This window comes from Lolium perenne, chromosome 4 (assembly GCF_019359855.2).
Source record: "Lolium perenne isolate Kyuss_39 chromosome 4, Kyuss_2.0, whole genome shotgun sequence".
NCBI classification, from domain to species: domain Eukaryota; kingdom Viridiplantae; phylum Streptophyta; class Magnoliopsida; order Poales; family Poaceae; genus Lolium; species Lolium perenne.
This window is the reverse complement of record NC_067247.2, coordinates 342279449-342301349: the sequence shown is the minus strand read 5'-3', so window position 1 is coordinate 342301349 and position 21901 is coordinate 342279449. Positions and strand designations below refer to the sequence as shown.

Sequence of the window (21901 nt, the reverse complement as noted above, 5' to 3'; positions counted from 1 at the left end):
TTCAAAATGCTTCTCAATTTGTGTTAATGTTTCATAGCTCATGAGGAAGTATGTGGTGTTTAACTTTCAACCTTGTCATTTACTCTTGACGGACTTTCATTATGGACTAGTGGCACATCCGCTTATCCAATAATTTTGCAAAAAGAGCTGGCAATGGGGTTCCCAGCCCCGATTAATCAAACTTCATTAATAATTCTCTTCACATGTTTTGCTCTGATTCATCAGTAAGCAACTTAATTTTGCAAATAGACACTCCTCCATGGTATGTGATTGATGGAAGGCACCCGAGGATTCGGTTAGCCATGGCTTGTGTAAGCAAAGGTTGGGGGGAGTGTCACTCATAATAAAACTAAAATACGTGTGTAAACAAAAGAGAAGAGGGATGATCTACCTTGCTGGTAGAGATAACGTCCTTCATGGGAGCCGCTCTTGAAAGTCCGGTTGGCGAGGTAGTTGGTGTACCCATTACCATTCGTTGACAACAACAAACACCTCTCAAAATAATTTTATTCCTGTTTTAAAAATGAAAAGCTCTAGCGCATGCTAATCCCTGCTTCCTTCTGCGAAGGGTCAATCTTTTACTTTTATGTTGTGTCTCCATCCTTTCTTTGAGCACTATCTTGAGAGCACAATTGTCATTCTTAGTATAATATGCTTGTCCCAAAATATGATTGATTGCGGTATAACTTTGATGCTTTTATCTTTGACAATCACTATTTCTAGTCTTTCTATGAACTTCAGAGGTGCCTGGGCATTTATGTTTTGCTGATCAAATATGGGCAAGCGAGATACCACTTTATCATACTCTTTTATGAACATTGCAATCCTGCTTATAGACATGATTCATGATGCCTATTATTAATTGTTGGTACCTTTCCATGATTGACATAGTTGTTAGATGATCTTATTTGCATGTACCTTATTATGAATTGCCTAAGTGTTAGCCATATCATGAGAATATTTACATCATATGAGCAAATGTGTTCGTGAAAGTTCTTTTATCGCACTCAGTTGTTAACTGAATTGCTTCAGGACAAGCAATAAGCTAAGCTTGGGGGGAGTTGATACGTCCAAAACGTATCTACTTTCCCGAACACTTTTGCTATTGTTTTGCCTCTAATTTGTGTGTTTTGGATACAACTAACGCGGACTAACGCTGTTTTCAGCAGAATTGCTATGGTGTCTTGTTTTTGTGCAGAAATTCAACTTTCGGGAAAATCCTCGGAATTTATATCAATGGGCCTATTTTACAAGAATACTCAGGGAGCCAGAAGGGCAAGCCAGGTGGAGGCCCGAGGGCCCCACACACCAGGCCGGCGCGGCGCAGGGGGGGCGCGCCGCCCTAGTGTGTGGCCCCCTCGGCTGGCCTCCGACGCCCCCCTCTGGACTACTTAAGAGGTTCGATCTAAAAATCGCGAGGAAGAAGTCGAAGTCGCCAGAAACCCTCCAGTACGCCGCCACATCGCGAAACTCCGTCTTGGGGACCAGAAACTCCGTTCTGGCACTCCGCCGGGACGGGGAATTGGAGGAGATCATCGCCATCATCATCACCGACGCCTCTCCATCGACCAGCCATGTTTCCCCCATCCATGTGTGAGTAATTCCCCCGCTGTAGGCTGAAGGGGATGGTAGGGATTGGATGAGATTGGTCATGTAATAGCATAAGATTGTTAGGGCATAGTGCCTAGTGTCCGTAATTGGTACTTTGATGATATTGTTGCAACTTGTTATGCTTAATGCTTGTCACTAGGGCCCGAGTGCCATGATCTCAGATCTGAACATGTTATTGTTTCATCATGATATTCATTGTTTTATGATATTACCTGCAAGTTGTATACACATGTCGCTGTCCGGAACCAAAGGCCCCGAAGTGACAGAAATCGGGACAACCGGAGGGGATGGTAGTGATGTGAGGATCACATGTGTTCACGGAGTGTTAATGCTTTGCTCCGGTACTCTATTAAAAGGAGTACCTTAATATCCAGTAGATTCCCTAGAGGCCCGGCTGCCACCGGCTGGTAGGACAAAAGATGTTGTGCAAGTTTCTCATTGCGAGCACGTACGACTATATATGGAACACATGCCTATTGATTGCTTTGTACTTGGACACCGTTTTATTATTATCTGTAAATGCCCTGCTTTGATTGTTACATGAGTTTCTCTCATCCATGCAACGCCCGTTATCCGTCCCTGTGCCTACAGTATTTTAATCCTGCTGTTTACTAAAATCACTATTGTTGTCTTTGTTACTCTGCTGCTGTTATTTCACTACTGCTACTGCTATAAAACTGTTACTACTGATAAACTCTTGCGAGCAAGTCTGTTTCCAGGTGCAGCTGAATTGACAACTCCGCTGTTAAGGCTTTCAAGTATTCTTTGTCTCCCCTTGTGTCGAATCAATAAATTGGGTTTTACTACCCGCGGAGACTGCTGCGATCCCCTATACTTGTGGGTTATCATCAAGTGGTGATCGTCATCAAGGTTGAGTTGGGCAAGTTCAAGTTGAGCATCTCAAGAGGATCATATGCTTGAAGCTTGTCGTCCATTTGGTGATAATGGAAATGTGAATATGTGCATCAATGGAGCTTTTCCATCATGGTGTATGGGGGAGCATTTGTGAGTCTTCACGAAGTAACAATGATCAAGTGAGGCATTCTGGCTTGAGTGGAGCTTGAAGAGTTATCATCAAGATCAAGCGGGATGCGCAAGGCAAAGGTATGGCCTTGCTAGGTTTTCCTTTTACCAGTCTCAAGGTGGTTGATGGGAGACCGGATTATAGGATAGATAGCCGCACTATCAAGAGGGGCTTTCGGTTGGGTAACTTGATCATATCGTCTTAGGGAGCTCAATCCTTCGCATATCCCTATTGCTTCTTAGTGTTTCTCTGTGAGAGGTTCTTGAGCTTGTTCCTAGCTTTACAACAAGCCCAAGTTCATCTGAAACGGAATCCGCATGCATCTTCTATTGCGTTTTCGAGTTTGGATGTCTTCACCATTTCTTGACGGTGGGAGACTCCCTCTATAAGAACATCTAAAAATATCCTGTGAGGAATCTCCATATTTCCAACAAAATTGGTTTCATTTCAATCGGGGTCCGGACACAAAAGTTATCACAATTTTTGTATAACATATTTTTCCTGCTGGCCCGGTTTCTCACCCGGCTTTACCGACCGTCTCACCAGTCGACCCGGTTCAAACCGGTCCGTGGACTGGTGCCAACCGGGCCATGTACTGTAAGACACAAAAGTGTCCCGGTCAAAGGCCCGGTTTGGACCGGCCAGGTCCGGCATGTGGCCCGGTCTGACCGGCTCCTAGACCGGCCTCCTCGACTGTGCTGAGCTGAAACACATCCAACGGTTATATTTCTCCCTAGACTATAAATAGGCCTTCTTCCACCTTGGGCTGGATAAGTTCTTCCACTCTCTCTCCTCCATTGTTGACTTTGAAGAATTTGCCCTCTCTCTGGATTCCCCCCATGATTCTTGCTCATTCTTGAGGGATCTAAGAGAGGAGATCTAGATCTACAATCCCCACCAATCCATCTCTCCTCTAAGTGAGGGGAACCCTTTGGATCTAGATCTTGGAGTCATTTGTTGATTTCCTCTTTGTTCTTCCTCTCTAATCTCATCCTAGCATTTTTTGCTTTGGTGGGATTTGAGTGTGAAGGATTTGAACACCTCTAGTGTTTTTGCTTTGCATCATTGCATAGTGTTGAGCTCTCCACCACGATTAGTTCGAGTGAGAGACCGTGATCTTGTTACTCTTGGAGGGAGATCTCCTAGTTGGCTTGGTGGTTGGTGCTCCGGTGATCTCTTCAAGGAAGATTGTGAAGAGGCCCGGGCTTCTCCTTCGTGGACCTTGTGAAGTGGTTTTGGAGCTTGGCATCTCCGGAGTGGATGGAAAAATAACCATAAGGAAAGGGCCATTATCCTTCGTGGGTTTGGCTCGGAGAATAGGGTGAGCCTTCGTGGCATTGGGGAATCCTTCGTGGGACCTTCACTCCTCCAAACGTGACGTACCTTCTTGCAAAGGAAGGGAACACGAGAATACATCCTCGTCTCCGCGTGCCTCGGTTATTTCTATACTCAAGCTTACTTTCCTTGTGATAGCCATCATGCTTGAAGTACATATATCTTGCTATCACTTGTGCTACATATATCGTGTGCCTATTTTGCTTAGCTCTAGTTGTTGTTGTTGCACTTAGTTGAGCCTAGCATATTTGGGGTTTGTGCTTGTAGAATAAACATAGTTTAATTCCGTATTCTTACAAGCCAAATCCATAAAAAAAAATTAAACACCTATTCACCCCCCCTCTAGGCGACATCTCGTCTTTTCACGAATGACCATGAGTGGCGTGACCAAGAAGTTGGGCCGCGCCACCTAGCCTCGTTCGGGCCTCGTGGCTCCCCTCTCGTGATCCAAAGCTCTAGATGCTTCCTTTTGGTGGAAAACTTGCGTCCTATTTTTCCCCGATTTTACTTCCTGCGAAAACTTGACAAAAATGAGACTTTGCTAAAAACAACATCAGATTTAGTAGTTTTTATCCAAATATGGTAAGATTATGGAGTAATTCATTGAGCAAAGTGCTTGGAAACGTAGATACATTTGGGATGTATCAACTCCCCCAAGTTTAGCTCGTTGTTTGTCCTCAAATAACTCAAACGCAGTGTAGAAGCGATAAAATACTTTGACAAGAACTTTGATCTATGCATGCATAAACAATATAACATGGCAAGTAATCGATACATAGCTTCACAACTGAATGACAGAGTGTTACTAAATATGCACTATGTTCATGTTCCTCTATCTATGCATGGTGTAAGAGAGGCATTATATAGCAACACTATTTGGACAATATTAATTGGTAGTAGCAAAAAGTAAAGTTCTATCATCGCATTCGATTGAATCATGAACAAGGTTGTCGAGACCTTTTGATTCTTTCAATTGTTGACTAGTAAATTCATCATACTTGCATTGCAAATCCAAATAATGGGAGGATGTCGTACCCTTCTAGTCCTTTAACATTCAAACTCTCAGAGATGACTCATACGTTAGTAAGAAGCTAGTATTTTTGGTTGGCCGTGGTGGAAAGACAAGGTAGGTGTTTGATTATTAGCTTTAACACCTTATGAGTGGAAGGGGTGCATCCATTTTTAGCTTATGAGTGCAAGTCAGCGGGCACCTCTTGGTTTTAGCCTTTTCTGTCTTCAAAGCTGCCAACTCGTTGGGTTCTAAATTTTCTCCTTATTTTCTCACTTTTTTCTTTCTTTTCAATCTCTCATTTTGTTCACTCTTCTAATTTGAGGATGCTCTTTGCTGAAACTTTCACCATGATTAGGCATGGCTTTTGCTAGCGGCCCATTGCTCTTCTCTCACGAGTATCGCAATGAGGTACCTTCATGCCGCATGTACAAAGAACCAAAGGAGAAAGATATATCTACTATAGGCCATCCATCCCGGGATAACATGAACATCAGACAATGAACATCCTCCTAACTCTCTCTTACTTTTTTTTTCTCTGAATATTTTTCTTCTATTTTTGCTTTGTCTCTTTTTCTTTTCTCTCTCTAAGATATGGCTCAATGGTGCATGGCTAAAAAGAATGATGGTTGGTCAACCAAATATACTATCAACCAACTTATATATGTTTCAACGATGAGTTCTGCCATTTAAAGGGTTGGACTGTCATACAAACATCAACCTTTATATTTTAAAGGCACATAGGAATATAATTCATCATTAAATATGTGCCAAGTCCGCAATAACAAGTGTGATGGGATCCATATACTTTACTCAAAACCATTATCTCTCAATCATGTATAAATAGCATCCCTCAATAATATCTCGCTTGCATCATAAATAGAGAGGAAAACACAAAGATAGTAGACATCTAATATCACTTTCCCAAGTATTGATGAAACTATGCACAAGTATTTTCTATAGTTAAATTTCATACATGAATATAGCAAAGGTGTCATACCTCTTTTATCGATCCTCTCGTACAGTTTCATCATCGTTGTTCTTCCTCTCCCAACTGAAACTGCGCAACAAACTCGTATATCTCTACTACTTAAAAAGAAGGAACGTGTTCCCCCTTCTCTCCATAGTTTGGTTGTCCTTTTGCGTCGTTCTTCCTTCGTCATCCATCATCCACCCGTATGGGCCTGGTGACCTGGCCCGTTAAGGTTTCCAGAAAATCACGTCCAACTACTACCCAAGCAATCACGATCGTTTTGCTGGCAACGAGCGGGCACCTCTTGGTTTTAGCCTTTTCTGTCTTCAAAGCTGCCAACTCGTTGGGTTCTAAATTTTCTCCTTATTTTCTCACTTTTTTCTTTCTTTTCAATCTCTCATTTTGTTCACTCTTCTAATTTGAGGATGCTCTTTGCTGAAACTTTCACCATGATTAGGCATGGCTTTTGCTAGCGGCCCATTGCTCTTCTCTCACGAGTATCGCAATGAGGTACCTTCATGCCGCATGTACAAAGAACCAAAGGAGAAAGATATATCTACTATAGGCCATCCATCCCGGGATAACATGAACATCAGACAATGAACATCCTCCTAACTCTCTCTTACTTTTTTTTTTCTCTGAATATTTTTCTTCTATTTTTGCTTTGTCTCTTTTTCTTTTCTCTCTCTAAGATATGACTCAATGGTGCATGGCTAAAAAGAATGATGGTTGGTCAACCAAATATACTATCAACCAACTTATATATGTTTCAACGATGAGTTCTGCCATTTAAAGGGTTGGACTGTCATACAAACATCAACCTTTATATTTTAAAGGCACATAGGAATATAATTCATCATTAAATATGTGCCAAGTCCGCAATAACAAGTGTGATGGGATCCATATACTTTACTCAAAACCATTATCTCTCAATCATGTATAAATAGCATCCCTCAATAATATCTCGCTTGCATCATAAATAGAGAGGAAAACACAAAGATAGTAGACATCTAATATCACTTTCCCAAGTATTGATGAAACTATGCACAAGTATTTTCTATAGTTAAATTTCATACATGAATATAGCAAAGGTGTCATACCTCTTTTATCGATCCTCTCGTACAGTTTCATCATCGTTGTTCTTCCTCTCCCAACTGAAACTGCGCAACAAACTCGTATATCTCTACTACTTATTAAAAAGAAGGAACGTGTTCCCCTTCTCTCCATAGTTTGGTTGTCCTTTTGCGTCGTTCTTCCTTCGTCATCCATCATCCACCCGTATGGGCCTGGTGACCTGGCCCGTTAAGGTTTCCAGAAAATCACGTCCAACTACTACCCAAGCAATCACGATCGTTTTGCTGGCAACGAGTCTCCCCTCAACCGCGCCGCCTCCCAGTGCCATCTCTGGATCCTCGGTTCCCGGCCGCCTCCCAGTGCCACCCCTGATCCCCGCCGCTAGCCCCACCCCGCCGCTAGATTTCCTACGCATCCGCTTGAGCTCCAGGACGCCGCCGCATCAACTACCTGGAACGGCGGACTTCTTACCGCAGGCGACCATTATGGAGGCCGGATCGATGACCGCGGGTGGCTAATCGATGCTAACTCCTGCCGGCGCATCCTTCACACGTTTATTCCATGATCCGTTCCACCCGGGAGATAGAATCCGCGGGTGGCTAATTAATGGAGATGGAGGAGCGGGGCGGTGCGGCGCGCGCAGGCCCGGGGACCGGGGTAGGAGGTCACCATGGTAGGTTCTGAAGGACGTCGAGGCCAATGACCTTTCATAAGTTCCTACTTTCAAGATGCATATCTGAAACCTTGATGTTGTTTCAGTGAGGGGGCTGTTCAGGAGGTGCACGGACGACGGTGGCCTGAGGGTATACAAGACACCTGTCGAGGGGTTGCGGGATGTGCGAGATCTCAGTGCCAATCAGGTTCAAGCGGACAAGGCCAATGCGGCAAGGAGGGGTATTGGCGACGCGACCAACATCAGACTGGAGGAGGCGTCGAGCTGTAGGCTCAAAGAGGTAGCCATTTCAATCTCATGGGTCATGGCATAAGAGGAAATTAACATGACTCACTGATATGAATGGTGAAATGGTTGATGCACATATGTTGGCCTGAATGGTGTTTACTGAGATGACTCGTAGAAGTAGCTCTTTAAATAGCTGTTCGTGAACTTGTTAGCCAGAGTGAATTCACCCATATAACTAGCCGAAATTTTCTTTGGATGACTTTTTTTTGTTCGATGCTATGATCATAGCAACTCTGTATCAAAGGTGAATGCTTTTGGGTTCCTCTGCTTTTGAACTCTAGCTATGTTAAATGGATCAATTAGTGCATTATCGCTTAACCTGTTCCTTGTGACTTTTTTAACAGCTTTTCACATATAACTCACATAGTTTGTACTTGTCTATTTCAGGATCTACATAAATTATTTACGCCTCTCACAAATGAAGATGAAACTTTAGTAGACAGCTCATGTATGGTAGTGGTCACAGGTACACACTTGGCAATCGAGCTTAGTGAATTTTATTCAATACTTCTGCTCTTATTTTGTTAGCACCATTAAGCATTATTCCTCTTCTGTTTGCAGTAAAAAAAATATTAGTACTGCATGAGCCTTCAAAGATCGAGATTACCAGAGAGAAATTAGGGTGCTTGAGGCCTCGTGGTTGGTTAAACGATGAGGTGAATATTTAAATTGAAGAAATTTCTTCATTAAGGAAAAACGTCCGGTTATATTTTTTATGAGCTTGAAGTTCCAAGGCTTTATCTTGTATTCTATTTTAACCCCTTTCAGATCATCAATTTGTACCTAGAATTGTTAAAGGAGAGGGCAAAAAGAGAACCCACAAGATTTTTAAAATGCCACTTCTTTAACACATTCTTCTATAAGAAGGTCAGCTGATCTGCATTCTTTGCTTTCTATATTTGGAACTCCTGAAACCTTGATGCTATACAAATTAAGTTAGATGTCTTCTCTTAAGTTCAGGAATCATGATACCATCCGATTTCCTCAAAGCTTAATTTTCTCAATGTAAATTTTCAGCTATGAAGGCAACATGGACCTCCAAATAGGGAAGCACCACTTAATAATCATTACATCTGCTCTACTTGGAGTAACACTGTTAGTTGCAGTTTCCCTCTGCTGCTATGCCTTCGCATGGAAAACCATCAAGAAAACTCATCAGAAGGTCAGAGAAGGAAGCCTCCTCTTATCTTGTTATATTTTCTTACAGTGTCTTTTATTTTGTGTGCATGTGGTCAAAGAAGAAACTCCTTCCTGCATACAAGTTACAGAAGTCAAGCGCGCTGTCGTGCGAAATTTTAGAATGCCATAGCCATCGTTATAAGCTTCACTCCTTTGTTTGAATAAATCTATAGGGAAAGGTAACGAAGATAGAAGCTATGGTTGCAGACACACATTAAAAAGATTATGTATGTTGTAGAGGTAAGTTTACCTGGACATTTGCTTTTGGTGAATGACCAGATTTTTGTACATCAACTCAATATTCGTTAGAGACAAGAGTGTCTGGTTTGCAATCTGGAATTGATTAGGCTAGGAGCGCTATTGTGGAACAAAATATTCTCTTGGTTAGCTATTTGCACTTGAGTTTAATAGTAGTATACTGCAACCATATGTCAAACAACCAAGTTTATAGAGGGGAGGATTTGACTAGAACCATATATTGGTTGTCCTTTTTTTTGTATCGTTACCATGTGAGTTTTCCGAATGATTTTGAGAGATAGGTAAGACCATGTAGTCCACTGTTTTAGACTGTCCATACTGCTCTGTATTTGCAGGTTAGTAAAATGTCAACAATCAGTATGTGTTCAGTTAAAAAAATGTTTGTGTTAGTCTCTCTACTCCCCACCAAGTCTTAAGACCCGAAATGTGAGTCAAAATCACTTTTATATGATCATGCATAAGCCCATAGTGTAACTCAATGATCAGACTTAACACCACAATTAAATCAGATGGGAAATTATCAACAGAGGAGTGCTAACAGTCAACAGTGGATTGTATATATATTCATAAAAAAACCCACCTTACTCCATTCAGGTTCAAATGGCGAGGCACACCATACTGGTGCATCTTTTTTTTTAAAGGCCCCTCCTGTGGGTAATTAACTGTACATTGTTGCATGTACATGTGCATAAGTAAGTTAATAAATGTTTAAAAAGAACTTGTAAGAACAGGACAAGATTTGATGTCTGAAACACACCCTGTGTGAGTAAAGATGCATGGAGTTTGTTGGCTGAAACCATCATTGGCGGCGCCATCGCCAAGGTGCACCGACAACCTGCTGCTTAGACGAGACCAGTCCAATTTCTTTTCATGCCGTCATGTCCAAGTATGTCCACAAGCGTGATCTCCATTGAGTCCTCAGACAGAACCGCCCCTACTATGTCACATGCTCGTGCCCACTGTGGTCACCATGTTCGGAGCAGCTAACCTGGCAAAGTCCTGGGCCTCCGCTAGTGTTCCCAGTCTGAGGGCCTTCACTTCAGAGGCAATCTGTCTTGGTATGTGACTTGCATAAGCAAAATTTTCATTAACTAGAATGTACAAAGTTTTCATTCATATTCATACAGGTTAATTTCTTGTTGATGTTTGTTTGTTAAATGTCTTGCATTTCTAAAGAGTACATGTTTTAATTTCTTGTATCATGTGAATATCTACATACTTATCTCCAATTCATATTGGAGGATATATAGGCTAACATATTTTTTTTCCATATACCATATAACTTTTCCTTATATGCAGGTCTAGGGAGAGCAAGCCTACAGATCACATCCCCTTTGATTTTTTTTGCTCTTTCTTTGCTCATGATAATTTGAGCTTTATGCCTAATCAATCAAAATCATAAATATGTTTTTTTGTTACACGTTAATATATAGTATATGGTTTCATGCGCAGCGAAAACAGCCGGCCCTAAATTAGGACCTATTGATTACAGATTGTTTTGGCATGTTCCTCGTAGACATGTGAAGATTTTTTTTTACCAATTAGCTGATAGTCAAATTGGAAAAAACCACGTGCATTTTCTCTGAAAACTTGGTTATTTGAACTTCGAAAACATTTATTATTAATCTGATGTTGCAGAACGTGGTCGATTATCAGAGAACTATGTCCAGCGTAGATATTAAAGCTCATCTAGAAGCCATGTGTGAGGCTTTAGCTGATATTTTGCAATGGATGAAGGGGAAAATTAATGAAAAATTATTCTATTTTGTTGTGAAAAACTACTTCTCAATTATAGTTTGTTCTAATAACTAATAGCAACATAAGTCATCAGGAAGCACATCTATATTTTGCCTGTGTGTACACTTTTCTTTGTCGGTTTATTTCATGCGTTGCTATAGTAGAAAGGATTACGGATTGGTCTTGGAGGATATCATTCAGTTTTTATGCTTCGTTATTGTCAGGGAAGATTCAAGAGGTCATGGTGTGGGGGCAACACTAAAGGTGTGCATGTACCAGTCTGTTTTTTTTAGTTTGCCTTCTCACATACTGAATTCTTTGTCGAGCTATAGGTTCATATCATACTGAATTATAGTTTGTTTCATATTCTTGGCTCAAGCGTAATGTCAGGTCTTTGATGGCATCTACAGATCATCGTCTCAAGGATTATGGATGAGTAGAGAGCCTGGGTGGCTTGCTGCGGTGGAAACCGGCGATAGTATCATAGTAATTCCTTTAGTGTTTTCTATTCTGTTGTTGTCCCAAATCATGTGAGGGTTAATTTTGTGGCCGTGCCCTTCAGGTCTAATTAATATCTCCTCTTAAGCTTAGTGAAATAACTCCATTTAACTCCCTTTTGTTTCATATGAGCTATTTCATTGTGGCCTGTCCATGTGTAACTTAAATGTTTTGATCACCTTGAAAGCAAAGATGGATTGATTTGCTCATTTTTATGTAAAATAGAATTATGTTTTTAAATAAAATCTCTTAAGTCCATCAAATTAATACTAATGGAGGCTGGATCTCGGTGTTCTAATTAATATTTTCTTTGTTCCAATGTATTCGGTCTATCTTTAACTGTCTATAAAGATATGATATGATAGCAATGTTTTAGTGATAAAATAGCATTATCATAAGACAGTTGGTACTATCATATTTGGTGGCATGGTAGGCATGAATTCGTTGCCGGCGCTTGTTTTGGAAGCTCGCTGATACTTACCAGCTCTGCATGGTCATTAACCATCACTGGTGGTGCAATCCGATCACCCTCATACTATCATACTGAAATCAAGCATGTTTTTTCTTCTCCCGTTGCAACGCACGGGCAAATTTCCTAGTAGAATTAAAAGATTTAAACTTGGTTCACTCAAAGCATTTCATTCTTGCAGTAACACCTTTAAAAATATGATGTAAATAAGGTGTACCGTGTGGCTGGGATCCATATAAAGGCATATCAATTCATTTTGGGCCAATAGAAAAATCAACTAGCTACTTTAGTAATAAAAAATAAAATCTGTTAATAAAATCCAGCAGCTGTGCAACCCATTTTAGCCCCACTTAAACATTCCAGGAATTTCAGCCAATTTTTTTGACAGTAGGGGATGAAAAGTTTTAAATTTCACCGAAAGTTTCAGCCCAATCAAAGTTACAGGCTTGGAACTAAAAATCAAACGGTGAAGATTATCATGCACAAATCTACAACTCCGTTTTCTCTTTTGAAAGCAAAAGGAAAATCTTTTTGTGTTTTTGAAGTTTTGAAGTTGTAAAAAAACAAAAGTGCAGCAAGAAAGTAAAAGAAACAAAAGAAATCATTTTTAGTTTTAAGGTTTTTGTTTGAAAAAAAAAAGCAAAACACGTGAAACTAGAAAACAGAAATCTTTTTGGGTTTTTGAATTTTTCGTATGAAAGAAAACCAAATACAACAACTAAAAAAGAGAAATCTTTTTAGGTTTTTCAAATGATGACTAAACAAAAACTACAATGCAATAATACTGAAATAAGAACCTTGGGCATGGAGCAGTAGATGTCCACTCCAATCGCTGGAGGTCTAGTCTACTGGTGACTTGCTCCATCGTGGCAGAGGATTTTCGCACCACAGGTGTTGCAATCGCAAAGCGGCCCGGTGGCAGTAGCGGACAGGTCGCTGCTATCCGTGAACTTTGAGCACGTGCCCGGGAGTGGCTTGCGCTGGCGACCCCGCGGTCAACCCGCCACCACTTACATGCCTACTAATACTAATTAGAGTCATATACACTTTTAGTACCACAACTTGTATTAGATGTGCAGTTTAGTACCGCAACTTGCAAACCGAGCATTAGAGGTACCACAACTTGTATTGAGTGAGCAAATAAGAACCCAATCAATCAGAAGCGGACATGTGGCATTGTAAATTTTGCAGAAAAACCCCTAATATTTACAAGTAACCTTAGTGCTGTCTTCATGGGTCCCACCTGTTAGTGGTGGAAGAAATAATAAAGAAAATGTGGCCGAAAGGGGATTCGAGCACAGAACCTAAACCTTTTCACGTTTGCTAACAACCACTGCAAGACAAAGCTTTGTTTGTTATCTACCAGGACGTGACTTGATATATCATTGACTAGCCGCGCATCGACTCCAGACAATTCTGGCACGAAGCTAGTTGGGCACGCTCTGGGGCCGGTTGGAGCCTTGGAGGCGATCGCACCGAAGCTGGGCACAATCCTACCGTACCTATCCAGCCACCACCCCTACTTCGCGGAACGTGCTCTGCGGCGAGCTGCTGCAGTCTGTAGCCGTCACGCTTATCGATGTGGCCGTTCGGAGCCGGGAAGGTTTAGAACATCCCGTCTCCCCGACGAGGCTCCCGGCGTCGCCAGTGTCCTCGTTGACGGTTTGCGCCGGCGCTGGGGCCGGACCATCAAGGAAGCCATGAAGACGGCGGGCTTCGACGAAGTTGGGACGGGTGAGGGCCTTCCACACCATGAAGTTGCTACCGTTGAGGCGAACGACAATGGTGGGGAGGACCGGCACTACCGTCGCTTCCGACGAAGACGCGATGACCGGGCCAGCCACAACGGTGGAAAGGCTGGTGGAGTTTGTCAGCGCGAGAGCTGGAGTGGTGGACATCGCGACGGCAACGGCAGACAGAGACGGCGCAGCGGCGGGGCTAGGGTTTCTAGCGATGGCGGAGGAAGAGAGCTCGAGTCGGCTCTGAGACCAAGTCAGAAACAAAGGGTTTGGGGTTTCGGTGAGGGCAAAGCCTCCTCACGCCTCTTCTATTTATATGTGATCAATACATATATATGTGTATATATACACGTACATAAACATGATAGAGATATATACCACTAGATCTATTTAACGGAATGCTCAACAAAATGTCCGGCAGCGCGCGCGACGCAACCTAGAATTGTCTCCGATGGGTTCATGCGCTAATGTCAAATGCACTACTATTAGGTGCTACAGTATATATCATTACGTCCTTCCCTGTGAGGCATAACCCTCGGTGTTACAGTGGCTAGCGAACGTGGCCTGAAGGTTTAGCTCCTTTGTTCGAATCCCCTTTCAGCCACATTGATTTTATTATTTATTCCGCTATTGACAGGTGGGACCTACATGTAAGACAGTACTAAGTTTACTTGTGTTGGGGAAATATATTAGGGGCCTTTATGCAAAATTTACAAAGCCACATGTCCACTTCTGATTGATTGGGTACTTATTTGCTCACTCAATACAAGTTGTGGTACCTCTAGAACTCAGTTTGCAAGTTGTGGTACTAAACTGCACGTCTAATACAAGTTGTGGTACCAAAAGTGTATATGACTCTACTAATTAATAAGCGGTGAGCTGGAGAGGGTTTACTCACGTAGAATAGATACGATTTGAGCGTATCTGCTTTATTGTGATGTGACTGCCCTATATACAGTACAGTGTAATCTGATGATTAATTAATTCCCAGATAAACGAAAGATAGAAATTAAAACATTTATCTCAACATTATGAAGGAAATGAAAATATTCATCTCCTTCCATAAGGATAGATCCCACCATAAATATGGCAGCACGTACGAGAATTATGCGTGACCACCACGAACTTGGTGCTCGATGGCAGCAACGGCGACACGGCAGATCGCGTTCATCCTCTCGCTCGTCGCCGCCTCCGCCCATGTCGCCATAGGCACTACGCCCGTCATCAACGCCACATGTGCCGCGGTCTCCCACAACTCCACCAAGCATACCGAGTACGCCTATTGTGTGGGTGCCCTCTCGGCGGACCCGGCGGCTTCGTCCGCCACCGACGCCCGCGAGCTAGCGGCCGCTGCAGTGAACCTCACCGTCGCCAACATCACAGACACCAAGCACATCATCTCCGACCTCCTCATGAATCTCGGAGGATGTCTCCAATATTACGGAGAGATGAACGATATTATGTCCCGCGTGCTTGACGACATCCGCGCTGGGCACGTCGCCGAAGCCTCCAAGAAGCTCTTGGGAATGGTGAACGATGACTTGAGCAGTTTGTGCGACCTTATCTTAGTAGAGGGATATGCAAAGAGGGACCCTATACGTCTGGAGAACCAAAACGTCTACCTCGTGTCTGCCATGGCATCCGACATCACGGAGCTGCTGCTGCGCTCACAAGCATTACCACCCGAAGTTTCAAACTGACTGTATGCATATTGTCTTCCTCCAGTTTTAATAATTATGTTTGTGATTTGTAACTTATTTTTGAGTTGGTCCAAAGAGGATATGACAAATCCTCACTGCTCATAAAGTCAGACGGATCTGTCTTTCGCATTGATTTATTTTAGAATTACAGAGACACACCCCCTGGTTTCATTAAAAACGCAACCACAACTATGACATGTTTTTTTAGCAGAGCTCATCCGTTAAATAAAAGAAGGTAGAAACACCAGAAAAAAAAATCTACAATTTTACACTTTTCAGAACTGAAGCATATGTGCTCGCTGAATGAGTTACTCAGAGGTAATCTCCAGGCACCAACGATCAATAGGCTAAAAATGACACGCTTAAAAGGCCCATTAGTGACTGGCACGCCTGTCACTAATGACTAGTCAGTGACTAGTCACTGGTATGAGTTTACTAGTGACAGGCAAAAGTGATGCATGTCACTGGTTGCGATCGCCGATAATAAAAAAAAGAGTTTCCATGAATATTCCAGATAGCACAATAATATGATATACAGATAAAATACATTTTCCACGGATATTTCATATAGCACAATAAGATATTGTACCAGTGATACGTTCACATCACCCAATGTGACATAATATTTGTACAACTAACACAATGGTATAAGAACTTGCAATCTATCATAGACAACAAAGAGTAGTTTGTTATGTAGTAAGAAGCTTGAACTCCAAAGAACGGCACCACCATGTACATGTGTTGTTCATATGCATAGCTGCAAGTTCCTTTCAATGTTTTACATTTCCACCATCTTGTTGAGGTGCAAATTCTTTCATTACATCTTCTTTGTATGGACCTAAATGGCGCAGGACACTGATGATGTGCTTAACCTGATACAAACAAAGAAATCATGTTCATATAAAAAAATCATGTTGCATTTACCAAATAAACGAAAGGCTAGCATTCACATGTCTCTGATTTAGCATAGTGGCATACTGTGAGGATTATCTTACTTCAGCTACGCTGCTATACAATCAATGTCAAGGAAAAATGGAATTTAATCATTACAGATTGCACAGCTCAATGTCTCAGCTACTAATTAATTTTTTTATAATAGATTGGTGAAAAGAATCCCATAAAGAAGTTTCCATTTATTCTTCGGATAAGTAAATAAAAAACTTCTCCAAAACATGCTTTTAGTCAGTTTATTATTGGCACCCAAGGAATTAAAAGTCATAAATTACAAAAGAACATTAGTTTAAGATTAATTGATCCAGTTATAAACCTGTGTTCCATATGCTTGTCTAGCGGCCATGGAAGGTAAAAACAAAAAAAATAGCAAATGTTAGTATGTGCTTAAAATGACAGGAACCTTTTATTTCCCATAGTAAACTTGTGGTCCTTATTCCTCTCCTCACCAATCCATGACCACGGGTTCATAGAATACAACGTGACCATGACAGAAGTACAAACATTGTTCTCAAGTGCATCAACCTAACCAAGCACATGGTAAGAGTTTGGTGTCTAGAATAGTAATGCTAACTAGAACATTGGGCACACAAATGTGAACTACGGATTCACGAAATGGAGAGCGAGAAAAAGTATTGGTAAAAATGATTCAATAAATCACGAAAGAAAATGCCACCTGATAATAAATTGCGACTTTTGAAGTAGTAGGCATACCATTTGAATTACTCAATGTAATCCTTGGGAAGGAAACAGGGAAAATGATGCAAAGCCAACATATATTTTACACGGTACTATCATTCAAGTTATGGAGCAAAGGAATTATTTTTAATTTACAGGAGATGAAAAATAAAGGTACTTAGTAGTTAAACTGCCATCATCAGAGTGACACAGGAGAGGAAAACTAAAAATCCTACCAGGTGAATGAGAACACATGCATCATTGCTGCCCTTGGGGAGATTTACCGTTGAGTCTCATTGCCAGAGAAGGAGCGGCAGTGTTAGCACATATCCATACAAAATTAATAGTAGGGAATGAATTATCAAGAAACATACACAGGTGATAGTTTCAAGCGGATGTAAGTGGCAGAATCTGATTTGTTGTTCCTGTGTTACCACGGGGTGTCAGATGGTAAAATCACGCTGGTTGCCTCAATGGATCCAATATGCAAGGAGAAATAGCGGATGAAGAACACAACGGCTCAAATCCACACAACACCACCCAGATAGCGGGAGTAGCATGTCAGCTGGAGGCAAAACGCTGGCGGATGTCCGAAGCGGATCGAGCCCTGTTCGGCAAGCTCGAGGTCGGCTCGATCCAGGCCGACGTGACGGGGTTGCCCGTGGCCTATCCTGTCACCATAAGGAACAGAACCGGGGCGGCGCAGGGGGCGGGGAGGCGGCGGCTGTATAGCGGAGGAACCCTATCGAGATGAGAAAAGAACGACTCGCGAGAGAGCTATGCGGGGGTGTTCGCGGAAGAACAGCTTTGGTCGTGGCTGAACTAAGCAGGCACATAGGCACATACGTGGTCTTGTTCAAAAAAAAAAGAAGCAGGCACACGTACCTGGCTAACTGTTTTACGTGCAATCTGCATTTGCACGTAGATTCAGATTCAGTACTTTCTAAAAACCTGGCTGGACGCTGCTAGTCACATACCTACATCTAACACAGTGGAGGACCGTGAGAGAGGAAATAAAAGAAAATGAAGGAAACTTGGCTTCATGCATCTACTCCGTATCAAAATCTTTGTTCCTTCTATCATCTCAAGCTCGTGCCGTAAAGATTTTTCGTGTGGTATTTGTTTAAGATGAGCCACGTCTGATACGCTCGTCCTCAAAATGTTAGCCAACTTAATAAAATAAAAAATATTTGTCTAGTTTTCAATGAATGTCGCTAACACATTTGACCTTTCAGCCGGTCTCCGCAAAAACTGCTAGTGACAGGCTTTTTTATGCGCTTGTCACTAGTGTTTCGTACTAGCGACAGGCTTATACGAGCTTGTCACTAGTTTGCCTGTCACTAGACGCATAGCGGCTATAAGCGTTTCTGCAGTAGTGAATCCCACGATGTATATGGACAACCATATGAGGCATTTTTTTGGCTTATGGTGTGGTTTTTTCTCACATTAACAAATAACCTGAGGAGCTAAATACAATATTGTAAAGCCAAGGCATGGGTGCATTGCTAGAAAATGTAAGAGAATGGGAAGAAGGAACTACTTACGGAAAAACATGAGACATAACAACAAAGCATTTCATCGATTCAAAATGCACATATCGTGTTGTTGTAATTTACTTCTCCGTGAAGTACATGGAATCCTGAAAATGAAGTGGCTCGTTTCCCCAAGAGGTCCATTCAGAACCCAACTCTCTTGCAAAAAGCTCAATGCACCTTGGAGGTTTAGAACCAGGAATAAATTCGGAAAGTATTTCTTTTGCAGGTTAAGGATTGACGACAAACCATATTGCACTATAAGAAGAAGCCCCATCACGTCAGTAATACGAATATGCTTCATTGCAAATAATAAAACCTATTAATTAGCTGATTAACGGGATAAACACTGGCAAACCACAGTAAGGATACTCTGAAGGGGAGGTTTCCTTGAGTGTGCACCCGGGACACTCATAATTACTTGGCTAGCTTGCAGAAACTTAAAATTTGATCCTGGTTCAGCTTCTCTATTCTGCAGGAAGAAAACCAAAAGAACAAAATATATCAAGTTCAGGTTAGATGTTGCCGATCAAATATTGCATTCAAGAGAATGGCAAATAATTTAGACAAAAGAACTCACAACATTTATGTAGCCAAGAAGAAGACACTCATAAGGCCTGTGATGGAACAAGTCCAAATCACCAATGAGTGAACCATCCGACTTCACCTATGATTTTTTAAAGTTACCAAATATATCAATTACTGTTGAAAGATAGAAGGTGGCACATGAGCATTAGCTTCAAACCTTCAGCCAATAAAACTCAGTGGGATCTTTAACTCCCCAAGATGGAAGCAATTCATCCTCAACAAATCTTCGCAATTTCTCCCGATTTGTAATCCACAAAACTAGAAGAGCTCCAGCTGGATCAGCAAGTTCTTGAACTGGAAGATACAACAAATATCTGTTGGGAAGTGTAGGATACCTAGGACATAAATCGTTGAATAAATGAATTTCCAATTCATAGAGATTCCTAGCTGAAAATATAAAGATGGGACTACTATACTTTAAAAGATGGCAAATTAATCGCAAAGATAGATTCGTCTTGGTACAAGATAATTTAGTTTTCTCTAAATCAGGGTTTATTGTAGGAGACATGACATCAACATGGTTCATGGCCTGTGTATAATAAATACCTGTAAATCATAGGAGACCACAAAAGATTTGCTTCTTACTCCTCCAAAAACAAACTTCAAGAACCAGCGAATGATTTAGGATATTACAAATGCAATATTCAGGAATAGAACGAAAAGAACCATGTGTTATAGGTCAGATATTACATAGCTATGCTAACGTTCAAGCATAGTTTCTAGAGTTTAACAAGTTAGTTAGAAAAGATAAGTGGAAAGTTAAAATGCAGTGTAATTTAATTAAAGCAACACAGCTAAACAAAAAGGACAAATACTGGAAAGTCAGCCACCAATAAGTCCGATCATAAAAATCTAAAGTTCTGCCTACTTGGCAGAGGAAGAAAAATAGAAGTGTTAACTTACGCTTCTTTCTGACGAACACATCCATTCTCCCAAGGTGGGTCAATAACTATAAGGTTGTAACCATCATTAGAATTATCTGGAGAAAAAAGACACCATTAACAAAATAAACAAATTAAGTGCATGTGCTAATACAACTAGTATAACAAGTACAGCAAGATCTATACGGCGTATCAAGAATCTTCTGATGCTACATTGAACATACCAGGAATGAGATCACGAACATGTTTGAAGTCAGTCTTCAGTATAGGTATCATCAGCATCATGCAAAACAATCAGATTAAGGGTGGAGTGTTCACTTAGATGAAAATAAATGAGAAACCTGCACTAACGAATGATAATATTAACTCACCATCAGGAAGCAACTGCCTTTTGGTAAAATATAGAGCCTACTCTGAAATTCTCCTTCCGCCTCATCATTTTCTTCAATACTGATTATCTTATCAAACAACGTACTGGACCTCCTTTGGACAAGGCAGGGACCTAAAACACGACAGAGAAGCCAAAACCATTTTAGTTGCGCGCTTAACACCAGAAGTATTCATACATTTTTGGTACGATCATGTTACCTGCCTCGCCCTGACCATGGGGCTTCTGAAAGCAAAGAGTCATCTCACAAAGAGGTGCTCGCCATGAGCTCCCAAGCTCAACAAAATTGTTCTCAGAGCTAGTTTGAACATCTTGCATGCATTCATCTCCCTTGACCATCCCTGGAAGAAACTCCAGTAGATCTTTCGCCTCAAGGAGTGATTTATGCGCGCTAATTAGCAAAGCCCTTGCTTCCTATCAAATGGAGGACCACAAGAGATCCAAGCATGACATCAAATGGCTGTAAAATAACTATGCAGCCTATTTCCCCACAAATTTGGCATAGGCATAGTGCCATACTCCTACTGTCACTGTTTTGCGAACATCCTAACAAGGCAACAAGTGTTAATGACAGAATAACAGATATTTCTCTATAAATTTCTAACAATGGCATATCCCGATTTTCTGGTTTGCTGATGACACAGCTAACCCTTGGGCACACCGGTTTTTCTCGTTAACCGTCATTACTCTGTACGAGTAAAATGTGAAGTTCTTGTCACTAATGAGGAATGAATAGACCACAACGTTTTCACTGATTCATCTCTTACCGAATTTACAATGAGATGAAAGAAACAGCAGTAAACTAAAAAAAAAAAATTGCGAGAAGCAGTAAACTAATGCAACACATCGTCACCTGATGCCGCGCTTCCGCGATCCGCTCCACGGCATTGAGTTCCCGGGGCTTCGGCTGGCGCTTCCGCTTGCGCTTCTTCCGCTCCGGAGACGGCGCCGTCCGCTCGCCCTGCGCGTCGCCTCCCTGATTCGACGGGCCGAAGCTTCGGGAGTAGTACGAAGAGGGGACGAGGCGGAAGCGCCTGTAGGATTCGTTGAGCAGGCGCACCGGGTCCAAGAAGGCAGCGCGGGAGCCTGGGAGGCGGTAGATTCCCGTGACCTCTAGCGACCGGAGCTCATCGGAGACGCTCATCGGAGAGGCGGCGCCGCCGCGGCAAAAGGGTTTGGATCGGGACCGAGAATGTCGGCCGCAGACCGCAGGGTAGGGGTTTAATCCAGAGGCGGGACCACTGGTCAGCGACACGAGTCGTCAGAGTATTTCGTGCTGGTTAGCAGCAAGTACGGGCAAGGCCTGCCCCTAAACG

At 42.0% G+C, this 21901-nt stretch overlaps 2 protein-coding genes and 1 long non-coding RNA gene across 5 annotated transcripts; 2 read left to right on the top strand and 1 right to left on the bottom strand.

Moving 5' to 3' along the window:
* The first annotated feature begins 8554 nt into the window (after positions 1–8554).
* On the top strand, positions 8555–9040 carry LOC127321298 (uncharacterized). Its single transcript, XR_007863967.2, has 3 exons — positions 8555–8643; positions 8756–8854; positions 9005–9040. It is a non-coding gene; the product is annotated as an uncharacterized lncRNA (long non-coding RNA).
* A 5963-nt stretch (positions 9041–15003) lies between these two features.
* Positions 15004–15567, top strand: LOC127321302 (uncharacterized). Its single transcript, XM_051350327.1, has one exon. It carries the CDS (start codon positions 15004–15006, stop codon positions 15565–15567), a length of 564 nt encoding a protein of 187 aa, XP_051206287.1.
* A 528-nt stretch (positions 15568–16095) lies between these two features.
* Positions 16096–21823, bottom strand: LOC127321295 (methyltransferase-like protein 2). 3 transcript variants are annotated; one of them, XM_051350320.2, is made up of 11 exons: positions 21439–21823; positions 20786–20999; positions 20569–20699; positions 20422–20455; positions 20220–20295; positions 19474–19651; positions 19309–19395; positions 19101–19200; positions 18741–18948; positions 18082–18173; positions 16096–16439 (listed from the first exon to the last, which is right to left on the bottom strand). In XM_051350320.2, exons 1-9 carry the CDS (start codon positions 21727–21729, stop codon positions 18809–18811), a joined length of 1251 nt encoding a protein of 416 aa, XP_051206280.1. In that variant the 5' UTR covers positions 21730–21823; the 3' UTR covers positions 16096–16439; positions 18082–18173; positions 18741–18808. The 3 variants fall into 3 exon arrangements, with proteins under 3 accessions (XP_051206280.1, XP_051206279.1, XP_051206277.1); XM_051350319.2 differs by lacking the exon at positions 18082–18173 and adding an exon at positions 16922–17043; XM_051350317.2 differs by lacking the exon at positions 18082–18173.
* Positions 21824–21901: the final 78 nt, after the last annotated feature.

Bases quoted from the DNA above. Each gene is read 5' to 3' on its own strand.
- LOC127321295 (XM_051350320.2), bottom strand. From the start codon at position 21,729: ATGAGCGTCTCCGATGAGCTCCGGTCGCTAGAGGTCACGGGAATCTAC. The intron at 19,396-19,473 runs GTTTGAAGCTAA...AAAAAATCATAG, and splicing joins CTGAGTTTTATTGGCTGAAG to GTGAAGTCGGATGGTTCACT. The intron at 18,949-19,100 runs GTATCCTTACTG...AACCTGCAAAAG, and splicing joins AAGGAAACCTCCCCTTCAGA to AAATACTTTCCGAATTTATT.
- LOC127321302 (XM_051350327.1), top strand. From the start codon at position 15,004: ATGGCAGCAACGGCGACACGGCAGATCGCGTTCATCCTCTCGCTCGTC.